This window comes from Schistocerca gregaria, chromosome 5 (genome assembly GCF_023897955.1).
Source record: "Schistocerca gregaria isolate iqSchGreg1 chromosome 5, iqSchGreg1.2, whole genome shotgun sequence".
In the NCBI taxonomy this organism is placed as follows: Eukaryota; Metazoa; Arthropoda; class Insecta; order Orthoptera; family Acrididae; genus Schistocerca; species Schistocerca gregaria.
The window spans coordinates 204,100,851-204,123,922 of NC_064924.1; the positions used below are offsets into that span (position 1 = coordinate 204,100,851).

Consider the following 23,072-nt stretch of genomic DNA (forward strand, 5'->3'; position numbering starts at 1 on the left):
GCACTGACTAGATCAGCGTTAGGAAATAGTTAAAAATACAGTTGTTCACTGCATATTGCCCCCAAAAAAATTTTCACATCCTTTAATATACGGGATGCAACGGGTATAACTGCAGATATAACTAAGGACCGTGTAATTAACAGCACGACATCAGTATTTACGTCATTTTCAAACTACAATTTACATTTATTATAAGTCGTACGTCTTTGAGTTGGGTAGTACCTCCAAATATACAGGGTGAAGCGAAATTCGACCACTCGGGTTTCGCTGCGCGACTCCTCACATGCCAGCGATAAAAAAATGCCTGTCACAAAATTTCGTCAGGTGAGTTCATCCGGCAGAAGAAGGACGTTAAAGAGTGGCAATTTGGCAATACTGTAACCACATGTATAGTAACTAGGTCTGTTAACACATTTTACTTGGGCGGTACTGTTAGTGTGCAGGTACGGTAGCTCAGCGTGTTCGGTCAGAGGATTAGCTACGCTCTGTAATAAAAAAATTGAGTGAACGGATGAACGAAGAATCTGAGTGGGTGTCATGAGACTTCCGCCGCGAACATATACAACGAACGAGATAAAACAAAATGAGCCCAATAAAGAATTTGAGAAAAAGTAGTTGCAGTGGATAAAGTTTTCTCTTAGCATGCAGGAGGTCGAGGGTTTATCCTGGGTACAAGCAAACGTTTTTTATTTGGTAAATGTAGTCCAAGTGTTACGGTATCTGACATCTTAATCATCAACAGCGACTGCAGCGGGTCCTCTGGAAAACATTTGCCCGTATATACGACAGTCGTAGAAATGGAACACTGGTCAGCTTTGAAATATGCCATTTCCACGTCATAGGCTAGAATCTATTCGCACCACTTCCTCTACTGGAAGCAAAACGTGTGTTCTTTGTGCCCTTCTCTAATGATCTCATAGATTAGTACCAACTATTATTTTTGCCTCGTTGAGGTCCATTATATTTCCTTAGGGCCTTATGTTTCCAGTATGACTAGCAACGTGCTTTCCAAATAATGTACAAACTAGGCTACAATTTGTATGTGTTATTTTCATGGTCCCATTAATTGTTCCCAATTGTCTATATCTCATTTGCCAAACCACGTATTTGTTGTGTTCAGCGTTACAAAATGTTGTAAATTTAGGGGACATTTTACATAACAAACAGTGTGTGTTAAAGTATGAAATGTCAGGATGAAATTAGCAAAAAAAAAAAAGAACCCAAACCCAGGATAGAACCTTTGCCTTCCTGCATGGTAACGCAAAACTCTATCCAGTACACCAACGGTGCAGCGTGGTTAAAGTATCCTGTGAGATGTAGTTACCGTTTGTGTTGTTACAGTGTTTGCCATATTGTCACTTTTCAACGTCCTTTTTCTGGCACATATACTCGCCAGACGAAATTTTGGGACAAACATTTTTTTATCGCTGGCATGTGAGGAATCGCGCTGCGAAGCCCGAGTGCTCGAATTTCGCTGTAGACTATATTTGGAGGTACTATCCAATCTAAAGACGTACGACTTATAATAAATGTAATTTTTAGTTTGAAATTTACGTAAATAATGATGTCATGCTGTTAATTTCACTGTCCTCAGTCATATATGCACTTATACCCGTTGCATCCCGTATATTAACGGACGTGAAAAAAATTTTGGGGCAATATTTATTGAACAACTCTTCTATTTTTAACTATTTCCAAACGCTGATCTAGTCAATGCTATGTTTCTTAACGGCTGGTGGTGTATCTTTCTTCAAGTCCACTGTTCCCAGACCCATGTTCTTCACGAAGTGTGATTGTTAACAGTAATCTCTTTTATTTATTTCAGCCTTCCTACACATCGCAAGTTGACAACCGAGTACTGGAAGTGTGTGTGTGTGTGTGTGTGTGTGTGTGTGTGTGTGTGTGTGTGTGTGTGTGTGTGTGTGTGTGTGTGTGTTTCTGCAATGATTGAAACTCTTGGATATTCAGATGCTTGCTCAAGATAGGTTGCAAAAAAGCCCACAATATACCACGCAGTCACTGCAGTTACCTGGAGCAGCGAAACCACAATTCACTTTAAAGAAGAAATTTAAGCCCGCGGTCGTCACCTGGCTGTCTTCTGGGAGAGTTCAGTATTCAAGGATATACTTGCCAAATGGCCATTCAAAATTTGAGTCATATGTGACGACTATCAATAAACTCAACAACCATATTCTACCTCGTAGGTCTGACAAGAACACGAAAGTAATCTTGTGCCAACACTGCCATGTACTGTCACACACATCCCTCAACCAGGAGAACACTTTGTCAATCTGGATTGACATCATTGCCACATTAACGCTATAGACTAGCCCTGACGCCCTCAGTCTGGGAAACACTTTGCCAAATCTGAATGGACATCATTGCCTCATCTCCTCTGTAGAATAGACCTCTCTGACTTCTATCTGTTTGGGCCATTTAAGAGATCTCTACGTGGGACAACGTTTAATGATGATGAGAGAGAAACGTATGCCGTGCTACGGTCCCAGGGTAGTATCTTCCACCAACAGGTAATACATGCTGTACACAAATCTGGCGTAAGACCACAGAACGTGATGGAGACCCTCCACAAAAATAATACTTGTGAAATTAATGTTTATTGGTATCGTCACCAAATTCTATCACTTAATAAAAAAGCACGTTCTGAGAAAAAATCTGTGGGAAACTATTTCCTAAACTACCCTTTTATTTACCAATACCTCTCTTTTGTGTGTTGCCCGTTGGTTTTTACCTCGAGATCTTCAGCCGTTTGTTTAATGACTTGTCTGACGTTCCTCCAGCACGGGTGGTTGATACTGTGAAATATTCGCGTTTCTCTGCTGGTGGCGAAGCTCCCGAGACAAAGCTCAATAGCCGACACGTCAACAAGTGGACAACAAGGCCTCAAAGTATTAATCTGAATCCGTCAATACACCAAAACCTCAGATTAAAAGGGAATTAGAAACTGCTCTCATCAGTTCTAGAGAAAGTTTTACTGTCAATAAAACAGGAAGAAGGAAGGCGTTTTAATGGAACATTTCTGAATCACTCTCGTTTCGCTGATGAAACTGTACTGTTTGCTTTCAATGCTTAAAAAAATGAGCTAATGTTATAACCTAATACAACAGTTTTGAAAACATTTTGTAAATAAATTAAATTCACACCCTCTGTTTGAAAAAAAAAAGGTAGTGGCTGCTTCTTCCAAGAGAGTGTGTTGTAACGGCTTGTTTAGTCTGTGTTTAGAATATTAAGTCATCATTATACGTTATTGCGTCTCTACTGACAGTCGTCCAAGCTTGCGTAAAGTTCCGAAACATTCTTCCTTGCAGCACTTATATAAAGGAATCACAAAATCTGAGTTACACATGATATGACAAATCCAACAACAGTGTAATATTGTCAGAAGGGAGCACATGTTCTGTGTTTTTTCTACAGTCACATTTCTGCTCCGGTACATATTGTACACTATGTGATCAAAAATATCCGGATAGCCCCAAAGACATACGTTCTTCATATTAGGTGCATTGTGCTGCCACCCACTGCCAGGTAATCCATATCAGCCACCTCAGTAATCACTAGACATCGCGAGAGAGCACAATCGGGCGATCCGCGGAACTCACGGCCCTGATACGGGGTCATGTGACTGGGTGTCACTTGCGTCATTTGTCTGTACGCGAGATTTCCACACTCCTAAGCATACCTAGGTCCACTGTTTCCGATGTGACAGTGAAGTGGAAATGCGAAGGGACACGTACAGCACAAAAGCGTACAGGCAGACCTCATCTGTTGACTCACAGAGACAGCCGACAGTTGAAGAGGGTCGTAATGTGTAATAGGCAGACATCTATCCAGGCCATCACACAGGAATTCCAAACTGCATCAGGATCCACTGCAAGTACTATGATAGTTAAGCGAGAAGTGAGAAAACTAGGATATCATAGTCGAGCGGTTGCTCTTAAGTCACGCATCACGCTGGTAAATGCAAAACGACGACTCGCTTGGTGTAAGGAGCGTAAACATTGGACGACTGAACAGTGGAAAAACGTTGTGTGGAGTGATGAATCACGGTACACAATGTGGCGATCCGATGGCAGGGAGTGAGTATGGAGAATGCCCTGTGCATGTCATCTGACAGCGTTTGTAGTGCCAACAGAAGTGCCAGAAGTGTTGTGGTGTGGTCGTGTTTTTCATGCAGGGTACTTAGACCTATTGCTGTTTTTCGTGGCAATGCCATAGCACAGACCCACATTGCCGTTTTAAGCATCTTATTGCTTCCCGTTGTTGAACGGCAATTCGGGGATGGTGACTGTATGTTTCAACACGATCGAGCACCTGTTCATAATGCACGGAGTTTGGTGGGGTGGTTAAAGAACAATAACATGCCTTTAAGGGACTGGCCCGCATAGAATCCTGACCTGAATCCTATAGAACACCTTTGGGGTATTTTGGAACGCCAACTTCGTGCCAGGCCTGATCAACCGACATCGATACCTCTCCACAGTGGAGCACTCCGTGAAGAGTGGGCTGCCATTCTCCAAGAAACGTTCCAGCAGCTGACTGAACGTATGCCTTCGAGAGGGGAAGCTGTCATCAAGGCTGAAGGTGGGGCAACACCATATTGAATGCCAGCATTACCGATGGAAGCTAACACCAACTTGTAAGTCATACATAGCCAGGTGTCCGGATACTTTTTGATCACATAGTGTAGGTCCATCACAGCATGCGTGCGCAATGCAGCGGTAACCGGTAACGTACTCCAAAGTTGAAGTAAGTGAAATAGTACGAGTGTTGTGACCAAACCATCGAAAGTGCCTCAAGCAATCATTAGACCAAAGCTGCACGAGTGGATTAAGCTGATCGTGAAGAAAGTTCATCCACATTGACCACAGACGGCAATGTCCGGGCGGTACTGATTCTTTATTCAATAGGTGGAATAATTTTTTTAATTTGTTGAAGGATGCAAATAGAAGGTGTTCTAAACCAGTCTGTGTCAAAATTTCACTATAATCTACATGTACACACACCATCAGGGCAAAAACTTACGATATTTTGTGTGTTCGGTTCTGGTCACTACTAACGATTGTTTTCGATGTTTTACACAACACTCGTCGAAATGGATCGTGGCAGTAGATGAATAAAAGTAGAATTTAGGAGCCGAAAGTAATGAGAATATTTATTTTTTCTGATCGACATTTCCACATGATAAGGTTCCACTAGTGGCATTTACTGCGAATCAGCACTGTATGACTGTCTATGTAGCAGTGGAATTATTTGTTGAAAGCTGCTTTCAGTCTTTAATACAGTAGTAGTGTTCGTGAAAATATCGTGAAGGACACGCTCAAATTACACGGACCTTATGAGTCATATATGACACGGTGTAAATCTGAAATGATTTAAATTGCAGGAAATTTAGGAGTGTATGTTTGGAAAATATGCTTGTGTTCTAGTTAGCTGTATTGCGAGCGTTGTGGACTGATATCTCGACTGTCTGCTTGCTTGGGACCTACAAGGTTCCTCCTCGACTGTGCTGGTGAATGAACGGTGTGTTCTTGCAAGAGCTCCCTCCACCGTTATCGGAGGAGGTATCCATAGTACGAATTGGAGGTAGGATTAGGTTCTACCTCGAAGGAGTCCCAGGGCTTGTTGAATAACCAGTACGAGCTCCATCGAACCCTACTTTCGGCAATCGGCAGATCGCCCAGGGAGGAGCAGCAAATTATCTGTAGGATCCCCTGACCTCATCCTGTGAAACTTCTTCATCTGGAGATACGTGAATATCAAGTGATTTCTGGCCCATTGTCTCAGATGAGGCACTGATTGCAAGAACTTTTGCATGAAGTACACACGTATAGAATGCCCCACACATTTTTCATTGAACATGAAACGCCCAGCTGTGTCGGTATCGGCTCTGTGCTGAAAGTAAGTGCAGCTAGTTTTGATTGTAATATGGATAAGAACAATAAGGGCGTCGATCATATTAAACGTTATTGTAGTCTCCTCAACATTCTGTACTTATTCAGTATACTTTTCCAGCACTTAAATCCGTAACAAAAATTATTTTTTGTTGTCTCAGTAATCAAATCTATCACTTAAGGCACTGAATTTTTGGACTCTCTTTATTGAACTGTGCTGAATACAATAATTCACAGTCGTGCTTGTGTACCTCAGTTGGTAGAGCACTTGCCCACAATAGGCAATGGACCGAAGTTCGAGACTCGGTCCGGCACCAAGTTTAATCTGCCAATAAGTTTCATATCAGCACACATTCCGCTGCAGAGTGAAAAGTTCGTTCTAGAGTCTGTTACTGGCTGTACCACAGGGCAACCTCTGGTTGGCGGATGTTACCATAGGTCTTTGAGGTGGCAAATCTGAATAATCGGTGTCCGATTGGAACATCAGGAACGAAAGCTGATACTACTCGGTCCTGCGAAATCTATAGTACTGAACGGCTAATCCGGGGCATAAATCATCTGCAGGTTGCCTACGTTACGCCTTGCAGGGGCAGCAAAAAATTGATTTTCAGTATTTTATACAGTTCTTGGCCGAATTTAAAAATTAAAAAGTGGTCATAATCTATTCACCAGGAACTGTAACGATAAGTCCAGTATTACAGTTAGAACCCGCGTAACTCACAGCGCGCTAATTACTCGGACCACACTCAGGCAACATTAGAGGATGGGAGCACTTGATGATTTCCAGTAAACTCTACACATAATTTCAAAATCTGTACGAAATGGTTTCTCGTTGAGACCCCTCCCCCAATGATAAAATCATAAAGAAGTTTGTCTCTTAATAAATTTTCGCTGGACTTGCAGTAAAACTGCATTATCACGCAAAATGTCTGAATTTCTTACTTTCTCACTACTAACTTCTTTCAGAAGAAATTTGGCAGACAGTATCCACGTACACCACTGAATGTATCTGCAAAACTATGCCATTGTACGACACACTGTTAGGAAGATATGTCATTCTGTTCATGGGAGATCGATTCTCTGATGAATCTGTGGTGGGCAACACTGATAAAGGATGAGAGTGATTCATTCTTTAAAATGAATTCTTCAAATCATACGACACATCGGCACACGAGGAGTGTAGTGTCAGGAGTACGAGTAGCAAAACCTTATTTGCCTCGTCCTTTGTTTTGTCCGAAAGACAGTGTCTATAATGGTGGCCTCATTTTTTTTTTTATCAGCGGAACTTTACCTGTTCGTGGAGCATTGTCCCGGTTGGAGTTACTGAGCTACTGAGAAGCACACAGTTGTGTGGATGTGTGAGCGCAGTTTTCCGCTTCTCTTTGCAGAGCCGCTGTCTGTGACAACTCTGGTGAGCGTGGCGGCGGGCCTGCTGCTTCTGTTGCTCGTCGTGCTGTTCGCCATCATCTTCACCGCCCGGCGCGAGAAGTGCTGTTTCGCCAGTGAGTAGCAGCTGGCTGCAGCCCAGCACAGCTGTGCGCCATAAAGGACACGGTGGTCCTGCAACAACACCACCGCCTGCACACACACGCGCAGACACACACACGCACACACAGACACACACACACGCACACACACACACACACACACACACACACACACACACACACACACACACACACACACACACACATAGGCACACGTACACACACACTTAAGAGCACTCACACACATATATAGACATGCATGTCTTATTCTCTTTTTCTTCTCTCCCTTTAACAAGAAAGTGGTGTAGCAGATAACGTTGTCTCGCAATACTCACATGTGAACCACAACATGATGAGAGTCTGCTTACTGTGGTATTGGCTTGTCTATGGAGCGCTTCACAGTAGCTACTTTGTTTAGCGTGGGTTTCATAAGTCTCTGGTGGATTTTCGAAGGTATGTGGCATCAGATGTCTGCGCAAAGGTCGCACAGTCATCTTAAACTGAGAAGGTGGTGTGTGGAAACCGAACTGGTGGCCTATGACGTCCCAGTGATAACACTTGTTCTCAGTAAAAGTGAACAAGAATTAAAGGATCAGCTGAATGGAAAGAACACTCTAATGAGTACCTAATATGGACTAAGAGTAAATCGAAGAAAGACGAAGGTAATGAGGAGTAGTAGAATTGAGAACAGCGAGAAAGATTGATGTTCACGAAGTGCACGAAGTTGAGGGATTTTGATACATAGGCATCAAAATAAGCAAGCGGCGTTGCCGCAGTGGTGACACCGGTTCCCGTCAGATCACCGAAGTTAAGCGCTGTCGGGCTGGGCTAGTAATTGGATGAGTGACCATCCGGTCTGCCGAACGCTGTTGGCAAGCGCTGTGAAGTCACACCATGTGAGGCAAACTGAGGAGTTACTTAATTGAGAAGTAGCGGGTCCGGTCTCGGAAACTGACGTACGGCCGAGAGAGCAGTGTGCTGACCAAATGCCTCTCCATATCCGCATCCAGTGACGCCTGTGGGCTGAAGATGACGCGGCGGCCAGTCGGTATCTTTGGGCCTTCACGGCCTGTACGGGAGGAATTTAGGCATCAAAATAACGCTAGACGAACGGAGCAAGCAGGACATAAAAACAGATTAGCACTGGCAAGAAGGGCATTCCTGGGCCAAAGAAGCCTACTAATATCAAACATAGGCTTTGATTTGAGGAAGAAATTTCTGGGAATATACATCTGGAGCACATCATTATACTGCTATGAAAACCGGAAAAGAAGAGAATAAAATCATTTCAGATGCAGTGCTACAGAAGAATGCTGAAAATCAGGTGAACAGGTGAGAGAAGGAATGAGGATGTTCTCCAGAGAATGGCGTGGAATGGTACATATGGAAAACACTAACAAGAACAAGAGACAGGGTGGTAGGTCGTCTGTTAAGACGTCATGAGATAAGTTCCATGATATTAGAGGAAGCTGTATGGGGTAAAACCAGTACAGGAAGGCAAAGATTGGGACAGATCCAGCTAATAATTGACGACTTAGATTGCACGTGCTGCTTTGAAACAAACAGATTGGCGCAGGAGAGGAATTCGTGGCGATCCGTATCAAAGCAGTCAGAAGACTAGAGACATCAAAAAAGAAAAGTAAAACAAAATAAATAAAATAAAACAAAATAGAAAGCGACCCATATGTGCATCGTCTGGCTCAGATGAGGTGAATTTGAACAAGTCAGAGTCAATTTACAATAATGCTGCCCAAACCACTTGAGCAGGTTTGTGGTCTAGTGATGCAAATGTTTACACTGCTGGAAGATGCCATAAGGGAAAACATCAAGCATAACGGTGTGTAGGTGGTCCCAAATAAAGTTCACGCATGCTGCAGCTTACATGGTGCCTTTCATTAGTACAACCGATTCCATATAAGGCTAGGTCTAACACTTCCATTGCCTCTGCCACGCGGGACATGTTATCAGCAGCCGTCGACGGCTGTAAAGAAAAACAAGACACCAGCCGATATGTTCCCATTGATCCACTATCGGTTTCTATGGTCTATTGAACGTATTTATCTCCTGCTGCTGAGACCCATGTTTATCAATCCACGCTTCATGAGTTCCGAAACACATCAGCCTGAACCAGTATCGTTCTCACTCGTTAAATTGCCACTTCACTTTAAAAAGACGACAAAACTCAAACTACGATGTTCTCTTGTACTGTCATCTACTTGTGCTTTTGCCGTCTCTCAACCAGTTTTTATAGATATGGGGATGGTATGTGTTCTTTCCGACATGTCGGAAAGAAGAGATATCATATTCATACAGATAAGGCTTAGCGGACAATGATCTTCTTCAGTGCTGATGCACTGATATTGCCCGAACTCTTATGGGAATCGGAAGATTGACTGCGCGAGTTGTGGGCACTACAGATGTAGTGTGTGGACAGTAAGTGGTAAGTGTGAGTGTCACACGGAGCGAGCCAGACATACGTCTTGGTTTCTAGCCCGGTCGAGGCACACATGTGTAACAGTCTTCGTTGATATTTATCGACGCCTGTAATGATCTGGATTTCAGTGTCATTTCACTTTCGATAGATTCCTAAGTGATTGTTCCCTCTATCACGGTTTCTTTTTGTAGCAGAAGTTTCTTTCGAATTGTTACAAAGTTTTTCTCCACAAATAACTTTGCGTATACACACTTCTTACTTTCCACACCCATAGTTTCCATATCCATATCCATTGTATCTATGTCGGAAATCGCTTCACATATCTACTCCTTAGTTATATTTATTAGTTTCTTGCAAGTAATGAGATGCAAAATTTGCTACAAAGTCAGAACGAGCATATTGCTGCACTGTGGAAAAGGACATTACCACGTCCTTGAACATTATGTTCCTGGTTATGCGATCTCTTCACTTCACAAGTGTTTCATAAACCCAAATTTTGGGCGAAACAACATGACAAGGATGTCACATCCACGAAAACAATGTTGCCGATGACAACAGACGTAGAAGCAGACCTCGGCAATATTAGAATTTTTTTCTTTTGTCTAGTAATGTGCACTAGTTACACTTCTTCATTCATATGTGAACCACTGCACAAACTACTAATCTATACACTGAACCATCATTTCCTCCTCTACCCATTTCAATTGACTTGTCTCGCAGAGCGATTAGAAAACTTGTTAGCGCAGGAGGTCGAATACTCAAGATTGGCAAATAGTCGCGTTACATCTCAGTTAGTTCTAAGAGATTAGTTAGCTAACGTATGTTGGAGACTAATTGGTGTTCAATAAACTGATGATTTCCCGAAACGAACTAATGAATTTTATCGTCAATGCACGCACTAGATGTTTTAATGTCATGAAGTAGTCACTTACTGATGTAACTGGTGCTGTAGTTAGCTTTTCAATGTGCAGCTACTCACAAAATTTACTATACGTAAGTCCCTATTTTCAATCTGTACGTTGTAATATTTATACCATAGAAATTGTGTCTAGATAATAAAGTATCGTCTATGTTTTACTTTTTAATCTAGGTGACATCAGAATATCTTAACTTAATACTTACATTAATGCACGAACATTTCATCTCTTTCAGGACAAGGAAACTTCAGGCCTTCCGATCTGGAGAGGTGAGTTTTTAAACAAACCTATCCTCAAGATAGCGATCACATATTTACATTCGTGAGTTAAGTATACCATACAGTTTTCATCCATTTTTTACGGATAAACAATGACGAAGATTGGTTGAGAAAAGAAGGGAAAATACCGGTTACTACATACACTACGATATTGAACTACAAGGGATTTAAAACTATTTGCGTGTGAATAATATACAGTGTGAACACGAACTTTACAAAAGAAACCTCATTGAAAAAAATTAGGAGTGCGATCAGGAACAATTTGTATTTTGGCATAATAGACATTTGTTCTCAGGCGGCTTGTTACGGGTTAATAGTGTCCCGTTTGGACATTAGGTTGGACGTGGTCGTCGTGTTCCTTGACCAGAGTGGTCACCAGAGTGGTCACTCACTGACTCCTTCTTCTTTAGACCTGTTAAGAGCCTAGTTTACGAGACTCACATGGACCTGGATGCTGGGATTGTCCAGCCACAGGATTACGCCGCGCGGGATTTTGTAGCGTGTCCAGACCAATGATAGTACGTGACTGTACACTCTGCTGTAGTGGTCAACGTGTTGAACGATACCTGTGAGGCAACAGTTTTGCATTTGTTACGAACTGTACTGACGCAACAAATTGAACACATTGTGATATAAGTTTACTTGTTTCGTCTGAGGCTTCCTGCACTAATCTGTATTTTCCTTGACTGCATATTCCAGGCATTTCACTGAAGTGGTTATAAATATGCAAATGTAACTAGGATAACAAACCAAATAAATAATAGTTGCATTATTAATCTGTAACAACCCATTGGGGACCAAAGGTATCGTTATTCCAAAATGTTCTGAAAATAACCCAGAACATACTTAGAAATTTCGTCGGTGGTGCTCCGGTTCTCAATGTATAGCATTTTTATGTCTTCAAACAGAACGTACTACACTTACCAATAAAAATTTTCTAAGTTGATAGGCATTTTTTGTGTTAATTGCAAAAAATTACGCTGTCGAACGTATTTGATGTTACTGTTGTTAGCGCTTTCGGTCAGTAGATCTTCGTCAGCCAAAATATACGACGATGGCAAGGTGCGCTTCGATGTGGCACCGAAGGGTGTAAATCACATGCTTATCAGACGTTTACCACTGCAAGTACTTGTTCAAGGTATCCACTGGTCAGTGATGATATCTACCTGGATAAATCATTAACATTCACAACTAACGCAATGGAAGGGAAGAATAAAAAGGATCGGCGCACTCATACTATTTTTACCAGCACTGGTCTAAAACTGAAGACGAAATTTCGACTTTATAAATGGACAGCCCAGCCTACAGCTGCTTGGCAAAATGCCAGCGAAACTAGTATCAAATCCCTACAAATACTGTAGAATCATCGCTTGAGACGGTCGCTCGGAGCTCCAAAGTGGGCTGGAAAGACAGATACGTGTGCGGAACCTGACGAGGAATGTGTGAAGAGTAGATAGTAGACCATGCCTCCGCGGTATTCAGTAAAGTTGCATGAAGACAGGATGTAATCAGTTATTGATATATTTCGAACTGTAGTGACTTATTAGTGCGGCGTTTAACTAAAATAAGTAGGAACGAACATAAATACAAAAAATAAACTATTTCATAACAATAAAAAAATCTTTTTTAAGAAATATTTGACCAGAGCGCCTGTCCATGTGGACTGCTGCATCTGTCTACATAGTTCATCAGGATTGCACGTGACAGAATGCTAACTGAAAAATATATGTGGTTCAAATGGCTCTGAGTACTGTGGGACTTAACATCTTAGGTCCTCAGACCCCTAGAACCTACAACTACTTAAACCTTACTAACCTAAGGACAGCACACACATCCATGCCCGAGGCAGTATTCGAACCTGCGACCGTAGCAGTCTCGCGGTTCCGGACTCAGCGCCCAGAACCGCACGGCCACCCGGCCGGCTCAAACTATATGCGATTCTTCAACTTCTCCCGGCGTATTTCTTGCTCGAACAGTCCCCGGGTATACTGCCGGTCCATAGTGTCCAACGGGCACACTATTTCGGCGATCAAACATGTCGCCATCGTCAGGTACGCTCACGAACTGTGTTCCTGAGAGCGGGCGGCCGTCCTAAATCCCCTTCCCCCGCGAGGAGCTCAGTTCGTCAGCGCACCTGATGATGGCGACACGTCTGATTGCCGAAATATTGTGCCCGTTGGACACCATGGACCGGCAGTGCACCCGTGGACTGTTCGTGCAAAATATGTGTTTTGAGCTGTAGTAATGGTGAGCTGCTGATGAAATAACTACTAATATGGACTGTGCGGCTGGTCCCGACGGAGGTTCGAGTCCTCCCTCGGTCATGGGTGTGTGTGTTTGTCCTTAGGACTGATGACCTTAGCAGTTAAGTCCCGTAAGATTTCACACACATTTGAACATTTGAACTACTAATATAAATGCAAATAAATAATCAAATCGTTTCATGATAGTAAATATTTACAAGTGCTTATTTCAGGAGACATACGACCTAGAACACATGACTATATGGTTAGTTCACCAAGACTGAAGTGGGTTGGAGCGAACCGCAGATAGACTGATTTGATAAACATTACAGTTCACATCGTGAAACAGTTTGCTGTGGCTAAATTATTAGAGATAAATACTTTGGAAAAATTGTATTTTCTTTTGATTGATTATCTCCTTTTACTTTTGACTACAACAATTGTGTGTTCAAATGTCATCAGTCCCTAAGCTTGCACACTACTTAACCTAAATTATTCTAAGGACTAACGCACACACCCATGACCGAGGGAGGACTCGAACCTCCGCCGGGTCCAGCCGCACAGTCCATGACTGCAGCGCCCTCTACCGCTCGGCTAATCCAGCGCGGCGACAACAATTGCTAGTGCATTTCACAATGCAGTAATCGGTTTGGACCATGCAGTGTTCATCACTCGACTAAACAGCACTTGTCGGAAGCGGCCATGAAACGTTCTCATTACGCTGCCATGGCACCAGTCACGTTAGCTCCCCCGTTAGGGCATATTCCTTTACTCTCTGACTTCTGGCTTCTTGAATCCTATTGCTGCATTATGAAGTGCTTTTGTAGTTGTTCTCATAAGGTGACAGGCGTGGTTAATCGTTTCTACTGAACTAAAACGAAATAACTTTCATGTTGTGAAAAAAAAGTAAAAATCTCTCCGAATATCATAATCCTGACGACAAGCGAGTACGGAAAATACATTATCTAGCGCGACTTCCGAAAGACGTGGCAGCATTCGTCGTATAAGATTCGTCGAAAGTGTGTAGCAATTTACGAGGTTCCTTACTGCGAGAGCAGATGCCAGGTTAAACGGTAATAACTCCCTCGGTAGGCGAATCGCCGGAGCAGGGGGCGCTTTACTCGGCAGCTTCGTGGAACGCAAGGGCGACGGGCGCGCGCTGCTTTCGGCGTTTGCCACGGCGGTGTGGTTTCCACCTGCACGGCGCCCACGCCATTCCACGGTACGCAGCGCAGGCTGCTGCCTTCAGCCCTGGACGTCTGGGCTGGCATTCCACGAGGGCCACTCCAATAAACCGTTCTCTCCGTTCTCTCCCGTGCCTCGTTGCTTTCCTCATGCCTTCTGGATCTCCAAACAATTTCAGCTGCCATTCAAGGCTCCCTGGTATCGACAAAGAGAACTCCCAGCAGTTTGCACACAAACCCTCCCTACATCCGACAGTAGCCACTTCCGCGCAGTGCTTGGTGTGCCGGCGAGCACTATCAAAATAATTATCTCTATAGGTGTAATACTCTATGCAGAAAACGTTTGAGTTACAGCAAGTTGCAATCAGCATTTATGCATAACAAGTGGTATCTGGGCATTAACACGAACGAAAAGCAAGACACATAATTTGTTTCTGCGAACAGAAATTACCTGCGATTAAGTTGATGAGAAACTTTGATATGAAGAACAGTACAGAAGTAAGAGCAACTGGTAACAGTTACCTATGGCCAGCCGCGACAAGTATTAATAATATCAGTGATAACATCCATGAAACAACATTGACTGTTACGTCTTGATTCTAAAAAGTCTCTGAATCACGTTAATCACGATGTATTTTTTCGTGTTGTTCATTCTTCTTGAGTGTACAGTTTCAGAGTAAGACTTTCATATTATTTACATGCGAAACTTGTACCGGTTAATGTTCACACTAGTGCGTCACCATTACGTGAAATTTCTATACCCGATTTTTATCTTGTCTTTTGGTGTACCGTCCAGGATGAATCGTCCATTTCGATTTCGTTTCTCATTCGTAAAGTACTAGTTGGTCCTCATTCATTTTTGCTACGTTTCTTGTAGTTATTGATCGACGGACGATACGAATTAGGAAAACGAAGGAGGTAGTACGGTTTAATAGGACATCCGTCCTCACAGTAATGCATATAGCGAGGTTCAAAAAAATGGCTCTAAGCACTGTAGGACTTAACATCTGAGGTCATCAGTCCCCTAGACTTCGAATTATTTAAACCCAACTAACCTAAGGACACCACACATATACTTGTCGGAGACAGGATTCCAACCTGCGACCGTAGCAGCATCGCGGTTCCGGACTGAAGCGCCCAGAACCGCTCGGCCACACCAGCCGGCCATTTAGCTAGGTGGTGCCAAATTTTGAAGAATCCTTAACCATTGAATTTCGCACGTCTTCTGCAGCTCACACTGCGTGTCTTGAGGAATGTGATATTCAGAGCCGGCTGCGGTGGCCCAGAGGTTCTAGGCGCTTCAGTCCGGAACCGTGCGACTGCTACTGTCACAGGTTCGAATTCTGCAACGGGCATGGTTATGTGTGGTGGCCTTAGGTTAGCTGTGTTTAAGTTGTTCTAAGTCTAGGGGACTGATGACCTCAGCTGTTAAGTCCCATAGTGCTCAGAATCCATTTGAACCATTTTTCTGATATTCACAGCAATCTTACATGTCGGGAAATCGTAACCCTCGCAATTATAAGAGAAGGACTACTTTCTGCCAGCCTTTTGAATATATCGTAATCCAGTCTGCTACTTTTTCTTTTAAAATTTTGAAGCTTATATTTAATGTTTTTAACGATTTCTTATTCCAGATTCAGTAGAACTTAACCGAAACATTCAAGTCTTTCTAGTGAATCTGACTTTTCGCAGCAAATATCATACACTTATTTTCAGATGCACGGCACTTAATACAAATCTGTATAACTTTAAAAAATATTTTGCGATCCAAATCAACGACAATTAGCGGAAGTACTATTTATTTCTATTTTTTCTGTGGTTATGAAGTGCTCATCCATTTATTGCAGACATTACAGAAAATGCGTTGATGTTGCCCTAAAAGATACTTCCACCCTACTTATACATCACAACCATTAAGCTGTTAGTGATAATTAACCACACATAACGAATTTTTGTTTCTTTTGGTGGAGAGCAAAAAGTGCCCTACCTTTCCTCCCCCCCCCCCCCACCTCGCGCCCCCCTCCCCACGCCCCCTCACCCCTTGGTATTACAAGTTGTGGGAAATGCGTTGGTATTGCTATCGTTAACGGGTTGTGCCGTGTTCGTGCCGCGGAAAAGAGTAACGATGTTTATTTTCCATCGAAAACAAACTCAAATGCAATGAGCAGTATAGCATTTGGTTTCGACGAGGGAGTGGCTAACATCAGGGAGTAAAAGCATATAGTTTAAGGCCGTAGTCCTCAATTGCTGCTAGCGGGCCACATGCGACTGGAATAAAATACTCGTTCTGCCCGCGAGTCTAAGCCGCTTTTTATGATAACATGCAGCTAGAAAATATTACTCGCACTGTCACTTGTCTGTTAGCACTGACAACTACACACAAAAGTCGCTGCTCTCGGTCATTCAATGAAGACTTTTGGCCTCTGCGTTGTTGTTTGTGAGAAGTAATACTTGAAATTTGGTATTCTAGGAACTTACGTGACACTGTGGATCTTGGAGTACTCAATTCACTAACGATTTCACAAATGTCCTATACATCTAGTTTTAGCTACCACGCGGTTTAGGGCGCTATGTCTCGGATTGCGTACGCCCTACCGCTGGAGGTTCGAGCCCTCCCTCGGGCATGAGTGTGTGTATGTTTTTCTTAGCATAAGTTACTTTAAGTAGTGTGTAAGGTTAGGGACTGACGACGTTCGCAGTTTGGTCCCTTAGGAGATCACGGACTGTGCGGCTGGTCCCGGCGGAGGTTCGAGTTCTCCCTCGGGCATGAGAGTGTGTGTTTGTCCTTAGGAAAATTTAGGTTTAGTAGTGTGTAAACTTAGGGACTGATGACCTTAGCAGTTCAGTCCCATAAGATATCACACACATTTGAACATTTTTTCAAAATGGTTCAAATGGCTCTGAGCACTATGGGACTCAACTGCTGTGGTCATCAGTCCCCTAGAACTTAGAACTACTTAAACCTAACTAACCTAAGGACATCACACACATCCATGCCCGAGGCAGGATTCGAACCTGCGACCGTAGCAGGCTCACGGTTCCGGACTGCGCGCCTAGAACCGCGAGACCACCGCGACCGGCGAACATTTTTTGAAATCACGGATTTGAACATTAGGTATCTATCGCAATCCGGTTCCCATGATCTCACTGGTAACATCTACGCCACCGAACCACTGTGTCAGATGATGACACGATATAGCTATACACATTCACCAACTCTGCTTTGTTCCCACTGAAGTGAAAAAGCCAGTCACTGATTTACCGTACATTTTATCAGTATGCTGTACTGTTTCCTTTTGGCCTTCAGTCAGCGTGCCCTGTATCACAGGGTCTTTAGTATGTACCAGGCTTGGAGATATGAAACTCTAAACAAAAGGATGACGTGATTCTGCAACTTCTCCCAGCGTATGTCTTGCTCGAACCGTCCACGGGTGTACTGCCGGTCCTTAGTGTCCAACGTGCACAATATTTCGGCGATCAGACATGTCGCCATCCTCAGGTGCGCTGACGAACTGAGCACCTGAGGGCGGGCGGCCGTCCTAAATCCCCTTCCTCCGCGAGCGGTTCTCTCTGCTGTCCGCGCCCGCGGCTGCGCGTCGGCGGTCGCTGATAGTCTGATAGTCTGGCGTCGGCGTCTGTGGTGGCGTCGGTGTAACTGCGTCGTCCGCCTCTTTTTAATAGAAGCAGTGCTGGTTCCCATGCCTTGCTGAGGTTATAGCTACAAGTTCTGTTGATGAGTCCGTCCCTGGCACGAATTTGGACAGGCTCTCTAACATCGCTGTCCCTGTATTTAGATGTCTGTGCCATAACTCTGGTATGTTGGTAGTCCATTTCGTAATTTTCGGACAAACAGTGCTCTGCGACTGCCGACTTGTTAGGGTACATAAGTCATGGTCAAAAGAAGAGCGGATGGCTTCTTTGGCCATGGGGTATACAGCAAGAAAACGCACACTGACCAGTATTTGCATGCAAATAGCTGCCACCACCATTCGCAGAGGAATGTGGTACTAAATACACTGGTGCACATGGCGTGAACCACCTCGGACGCCAGGAATATGCCCCATGAGCTGGAACACGTCAAAACTGTATTTCGGAAAAACGAGTGCTCATAATGGCATATCAGAGGCGCTCTCCGCCCCACCTCTACAATACAGCGTGGGAGGTGAACGAAGTCACGGAGGAAGAGATAGCCACCGCCTACGTACCGTATACTGCCGCAGTGTCGGGGAAAATAGGACGAATATTGAGGAAACACCGAGTAGGAACTGTCTTTCGGCCGCCCAATAAAACACGAGCATTATTGGGAAGTGTCAAAGATTAAATCGGTTTGCGGAAGGCCGGCATATACCAGATTCCATGTAAGTGTGGGAAGACTTACATTGGACAGACAGTGCACACGATCGAAGATCTTTGCCGAGAACATTAGAGGCACACTTGACTTATGTACCCCAACAAGTCGGCAGTCGCAGAGCACTGTTTGTCCAAAAATCACGAAATGGACTACCAACATACCAGGGTCTTGGCACAGACATCTGAATACTGTGACAGCGTTGTTAGAGAGACCTACGAAATTCGTACCAGGGACGGACATACCAACAGAGATTGCGGCTATAACCTCAACAAGGCATGGGAAACAGCACTAATTAAAAAGAGGCTCAGCAAAGAAAACGAACCAGGGCGGACAAGGCAGTTACACCGACGCCACCACAGACGCCGACGCCAGCCTCTCAGCGACCGCCGACGCTTGGCTGCGGGCGCTGACCGCGAAGAGAACGCCTCGCAGTTGAAGGGGATTTAGGGCGGCAGCCGGCCCTCAGGAGCTCAGTTCGTCAGCGCACCTGAAGATTGCGACATGTCTGATCGTCGAAATATTGTGCCCATTGGACATTATGGACCGGCAGTACACCTGTGAACTGCTCGACGAAAAATGATCATTATCATCACTTTGAAACGTGGTGGCTGCTCGTGGTAAATAGGTTGTTGTTGTTACGGTCTTCAGTCCTGAGACTGGCTTGATGCAGCTCTCCATGCTACTATTTGCTGTGCAAGCTTCTTCAACTCCCAGTACCTACTGCAGCCTACATCCTTCTTAATCTGCTTAGTGTATTGATCTCTTGGTCTCTCTCTACGATTTTACCCTCCACGTAGCCGCCATTACTAAGTTGGTGATCCCTTGATGCCTCAGAACATATCCTACCAACCGAGCCCTTCTTCTAGTAAAGTTGTGCCACAAACTCCTCTTGTCCCCAAATTCTGTTCAATACCTCCTCATTAGTTATGTCATATACCTATCTAATCTTCAGCATTCTTCTGTAGCACCACATTTCAAAATCTTCTATTCTCTTCTCATCTAAAGTATTTATAGTCCATGTTTCACTTTCATACAAGGCCACACTCCATACAAATACTTTCAGAAACGACTTCCTGACACTTAAAACTATACTCAAAGTTAACATATTTCTCTTCCTCAGAAACACTTTCCTTGCCATTGACAGTCTACATTTTACATTCTCTCTACTTCGACCACCATCAGTTATTTTGCTCCCCAAATAGGAAAACTCCTTTACTACTTTAAGTGTCTGATTTCCTAATCTAATTCTCTCAGCGTCACCCGACTTAATTCAACTACATTTAAGTATCCTCGGTTTGCTTTTGTTGATGTTCATCTTATATCCCCTGCGCTCTCTGACTGAATTGCAATGTCATCGGCGAACCTGAAAGTTTTTATTTCTTCTCCATGGATTTTAATGCCTACTCCGAACTTTTCCTTTGTTTCCTTTACTGCTTGCTCAATATACAGATTGAATAGCATCGGGGATAGGCTACAACCCTATCTCACTCCCTTCCCAACCGCTGCTTCCCTTTCATGTCCCTCTATTCTTATAACTGCCATCTGCTTTCTGTAAAGTTATAAATAGCCTTTCGCTCCCTGTATTTTACCCCTGCCACCTTCAGAATTTGAGAGTATTCCAGTCAACATTGTCAAAAGCTTTCTCGAAGTCCACAAATGCTAGAAATGTAGGTTTGCCTTTCCTTAATCTTTCTTCAAAGATAAGTCGTAAGGTCAGTATTGTGACTTATGAAACTGTTAGTTTGGTAATTTTCACATCTGTCAACACCTGCTTTCTTTGGGATTGGAATTATTATATTCTTCTTGAAGTCTGAGGGAATTTCACCTGTCTCATAAATCTTGCTCACCAGATGGTATAGAGTTTTCTCAGGCTGGCTCTCCCAAGGCTCTCTGTAGCTCTAATAGAATGGTGTCTACTTCCAGGGCCTTGTTTCGACTTAGGCTTGAAAATGCTCTGTCAACCTCTTCAGGCATTACCATATCTTCATTTTCATCTACATCCTCTTCCATTTCGATAATATTGTCCTCAAGAATATCGCCCCTGTATAGACCCTCTACATTCTCCTTCCACCTTTCTGCTTCCCCTGTTTTGCTTAGAACTGGCTTTCTATCTGAGGTCTTGATATTCATGCAAGAGGTTCTCTTTTCCCCAAAGGTCTGTTTAATTTTCCTGTACGCAGTAATTAGGTAGCTCACTGAAACACTGATCTGAACAGAAAAGCAAATAATCCTCTGACGGGAACATTACAAACTGTTTCAGTGAGAAGAGTGACGCAGAAAGCGGCGGCGGCGGAGGCGGCGGCGGCCGCAAGTCGGTGACCAACAACAGCAGCGACTACAACTCCGCGACGCGGCCGCCGCCCACCATCACGGGCGGCTCCTCGCCCGACGCCATGAAGGTGAGGTTGGCCGCCATGGTGCTGCAGCCGCCCACGCGCGTCTAACGACCCGGCGCGGCCTGGCGCGACGCCACCGCCACCAACACCGCCGGCACCCGCACTGCATGAGCCCGCACCACCACCAGCAGCACCAGCACCAGCACCAGCACCACAGTGCACCGAAGCACTCTGCTCTCTGTAGTCCGCGTCGGCTGCACCGGACGCGAGTGTTTGCGACGTTGCCAGATTTCCGCTCACCTAGAACTGGCAGCAGTGGGACAGCAGCGGCTTGCTTCGGCCCACTCGCCGCTTGAGGCGTCCCTCCTGGATGCACATTTCATAACTTATTGCCGCTAGCTTTAATTGGATGTGTGGGGGACCGGGCAGTGGCGAGTAGCCAATTACGTGAGCTTAAACTGTGGCAGACAATAATGCAGACTACTCTGTTTGCAGATAGCTGGGTGGTACATGAGACATGTGTGTTGCATTAACTCACATTCAGGAATTAAAACAAAATCAGAAATATTCTGCTTTGTACAAGAAATGTCTCGCGCTTGAGTCTTTGCTAATCTGAAGACTGAAAAGAGTCCTTTCTTTATAAATACACGCTTTTTCGATTTTTGAAATCGGCTTCAATTTCATGAATTACCCAACTGACTTGATGAGTTCCAGTGATCGCAGTGAAAAGTGTCACGATATCAGTCAAAGATTATATGGAATGGATACTTTCACTAAAACTACAAGGACTAAAGAGTCAATATTTTCTTAATTTGTCTTTCAGTGTGTACTTAACCCTAAAATGCAAAGTTCTTCATAACACTTTTCATTAGTAGCTTATCTTTTTACCATAATACACAGTCTTGTATAGTGCTTTTGTTCTATTTCAAATTTTCTTTAAATGTAGCTCCCTTACTTTGTAATTCTAGAGGATTCTGTTCAGATTTAGACACGATTTCACTCTACTTCACCCTATGTCTTCAGCTTTCAACCATTATGAAGTCAGGAATTCCTCACCTGCAGATTTCCTGTCACGTTTCTGTCCACAATACATCCGTTTTTCCAACTTCGTCTCATAACATATTACTCTGTTCTTCATTGTGTCCTGTCATTGCTAAAATGTGTTCCGTTTTATAATGACAATGAAGTTCTTTTAATGTATTTTCCGACAGAGTGCGAGGTCAGATACTTTTGCTTCACTATTTTATTGAGAGCCTGCAAAACCTATAGTTGTAGTTTTTTCTTAAATTTTTTGCAATGTAGCGGCAATAGCTGTTGTGGATTTTTACATGGGATAATACAGCTATAAAGATAATCACAGACCAATATGAAAGGAGTACAGATTTACCAATCAGCACAGTGTAAACGATTTTGAGAACTGTGATTAAAATTCTTCTGGGTAATATGCCGCGTCATTTCTAAAAAACTAACAACAATAATAAATTAAAACCGACGTTTGGGCCGAATTGCAACGGCCTTCCTCAGGGCACGATTTTGAGAACTCTTTCTGAAACAGCGGATCTGTGTAGTCCAGTTATAAAAGAAACCCCAAAAGGAAAATTTAAATATGGCACTGAGGGATTTCATTGTGTTACATGTAGTAACAGATGTAGTACACCTCACTAACTAACCTGCAATTTCAACAGTACGTTTCACACGAGGTTTTGATATCTTCGAGTGAGGAGACCAGTATGTTATGGCTTAGTTAACCCTAATTTCAAGACAAAAATAACTGTCATGATAAACTTACCTGGAATCAAAGCTTAAGTGAATCGTCAAAAACGGGTATTTACTTAGTTTTTACTTTCTTTGGAACAATTTAGATATTTTAGTTCAACACTGACTATCACATTTCTTACTTGTGTAGATGCACTGCTTCACTAAGCTGCACATG

At 43.5% G+C, this 23,072-nt stretch overlaps 1 protein-coding gene across 5 annotated transcripts in view; it reads left to right on the plus strand.

Moving 5' to 3' along the window:
- Nucleotides 1–23,072, plus strand: part of LOC126272556 (irregular chiasm C-roughest protein) — a 1,094,042-nt gene that overhangs the window by 1,065,039 nt on the left and 5,931 nt on the right. For all 5 annotated transcript variants that reach the window (XM_049975476.1, XM_049975475.1, XM_049975479.1 and 2 more), the window contains 3 exons: nucleotides 7,298–7,411; nucleotides 10,983–11,016; nucleotides 21,064–21,202. In XM_049975476.1, the coding sequence (XP_049831433.1) occupies nucleotides 7,298–7,411; nucleotides 10,983–11,016; nucleotides 21,064–21,202 (287 nt within the window). The remainder of the gene's footprint in view (nucleotides 1–7,297; nucleotides 7,412–10,982; nucleotides 11,017–21,063; nucleotides 21,203–23,072) is intronic.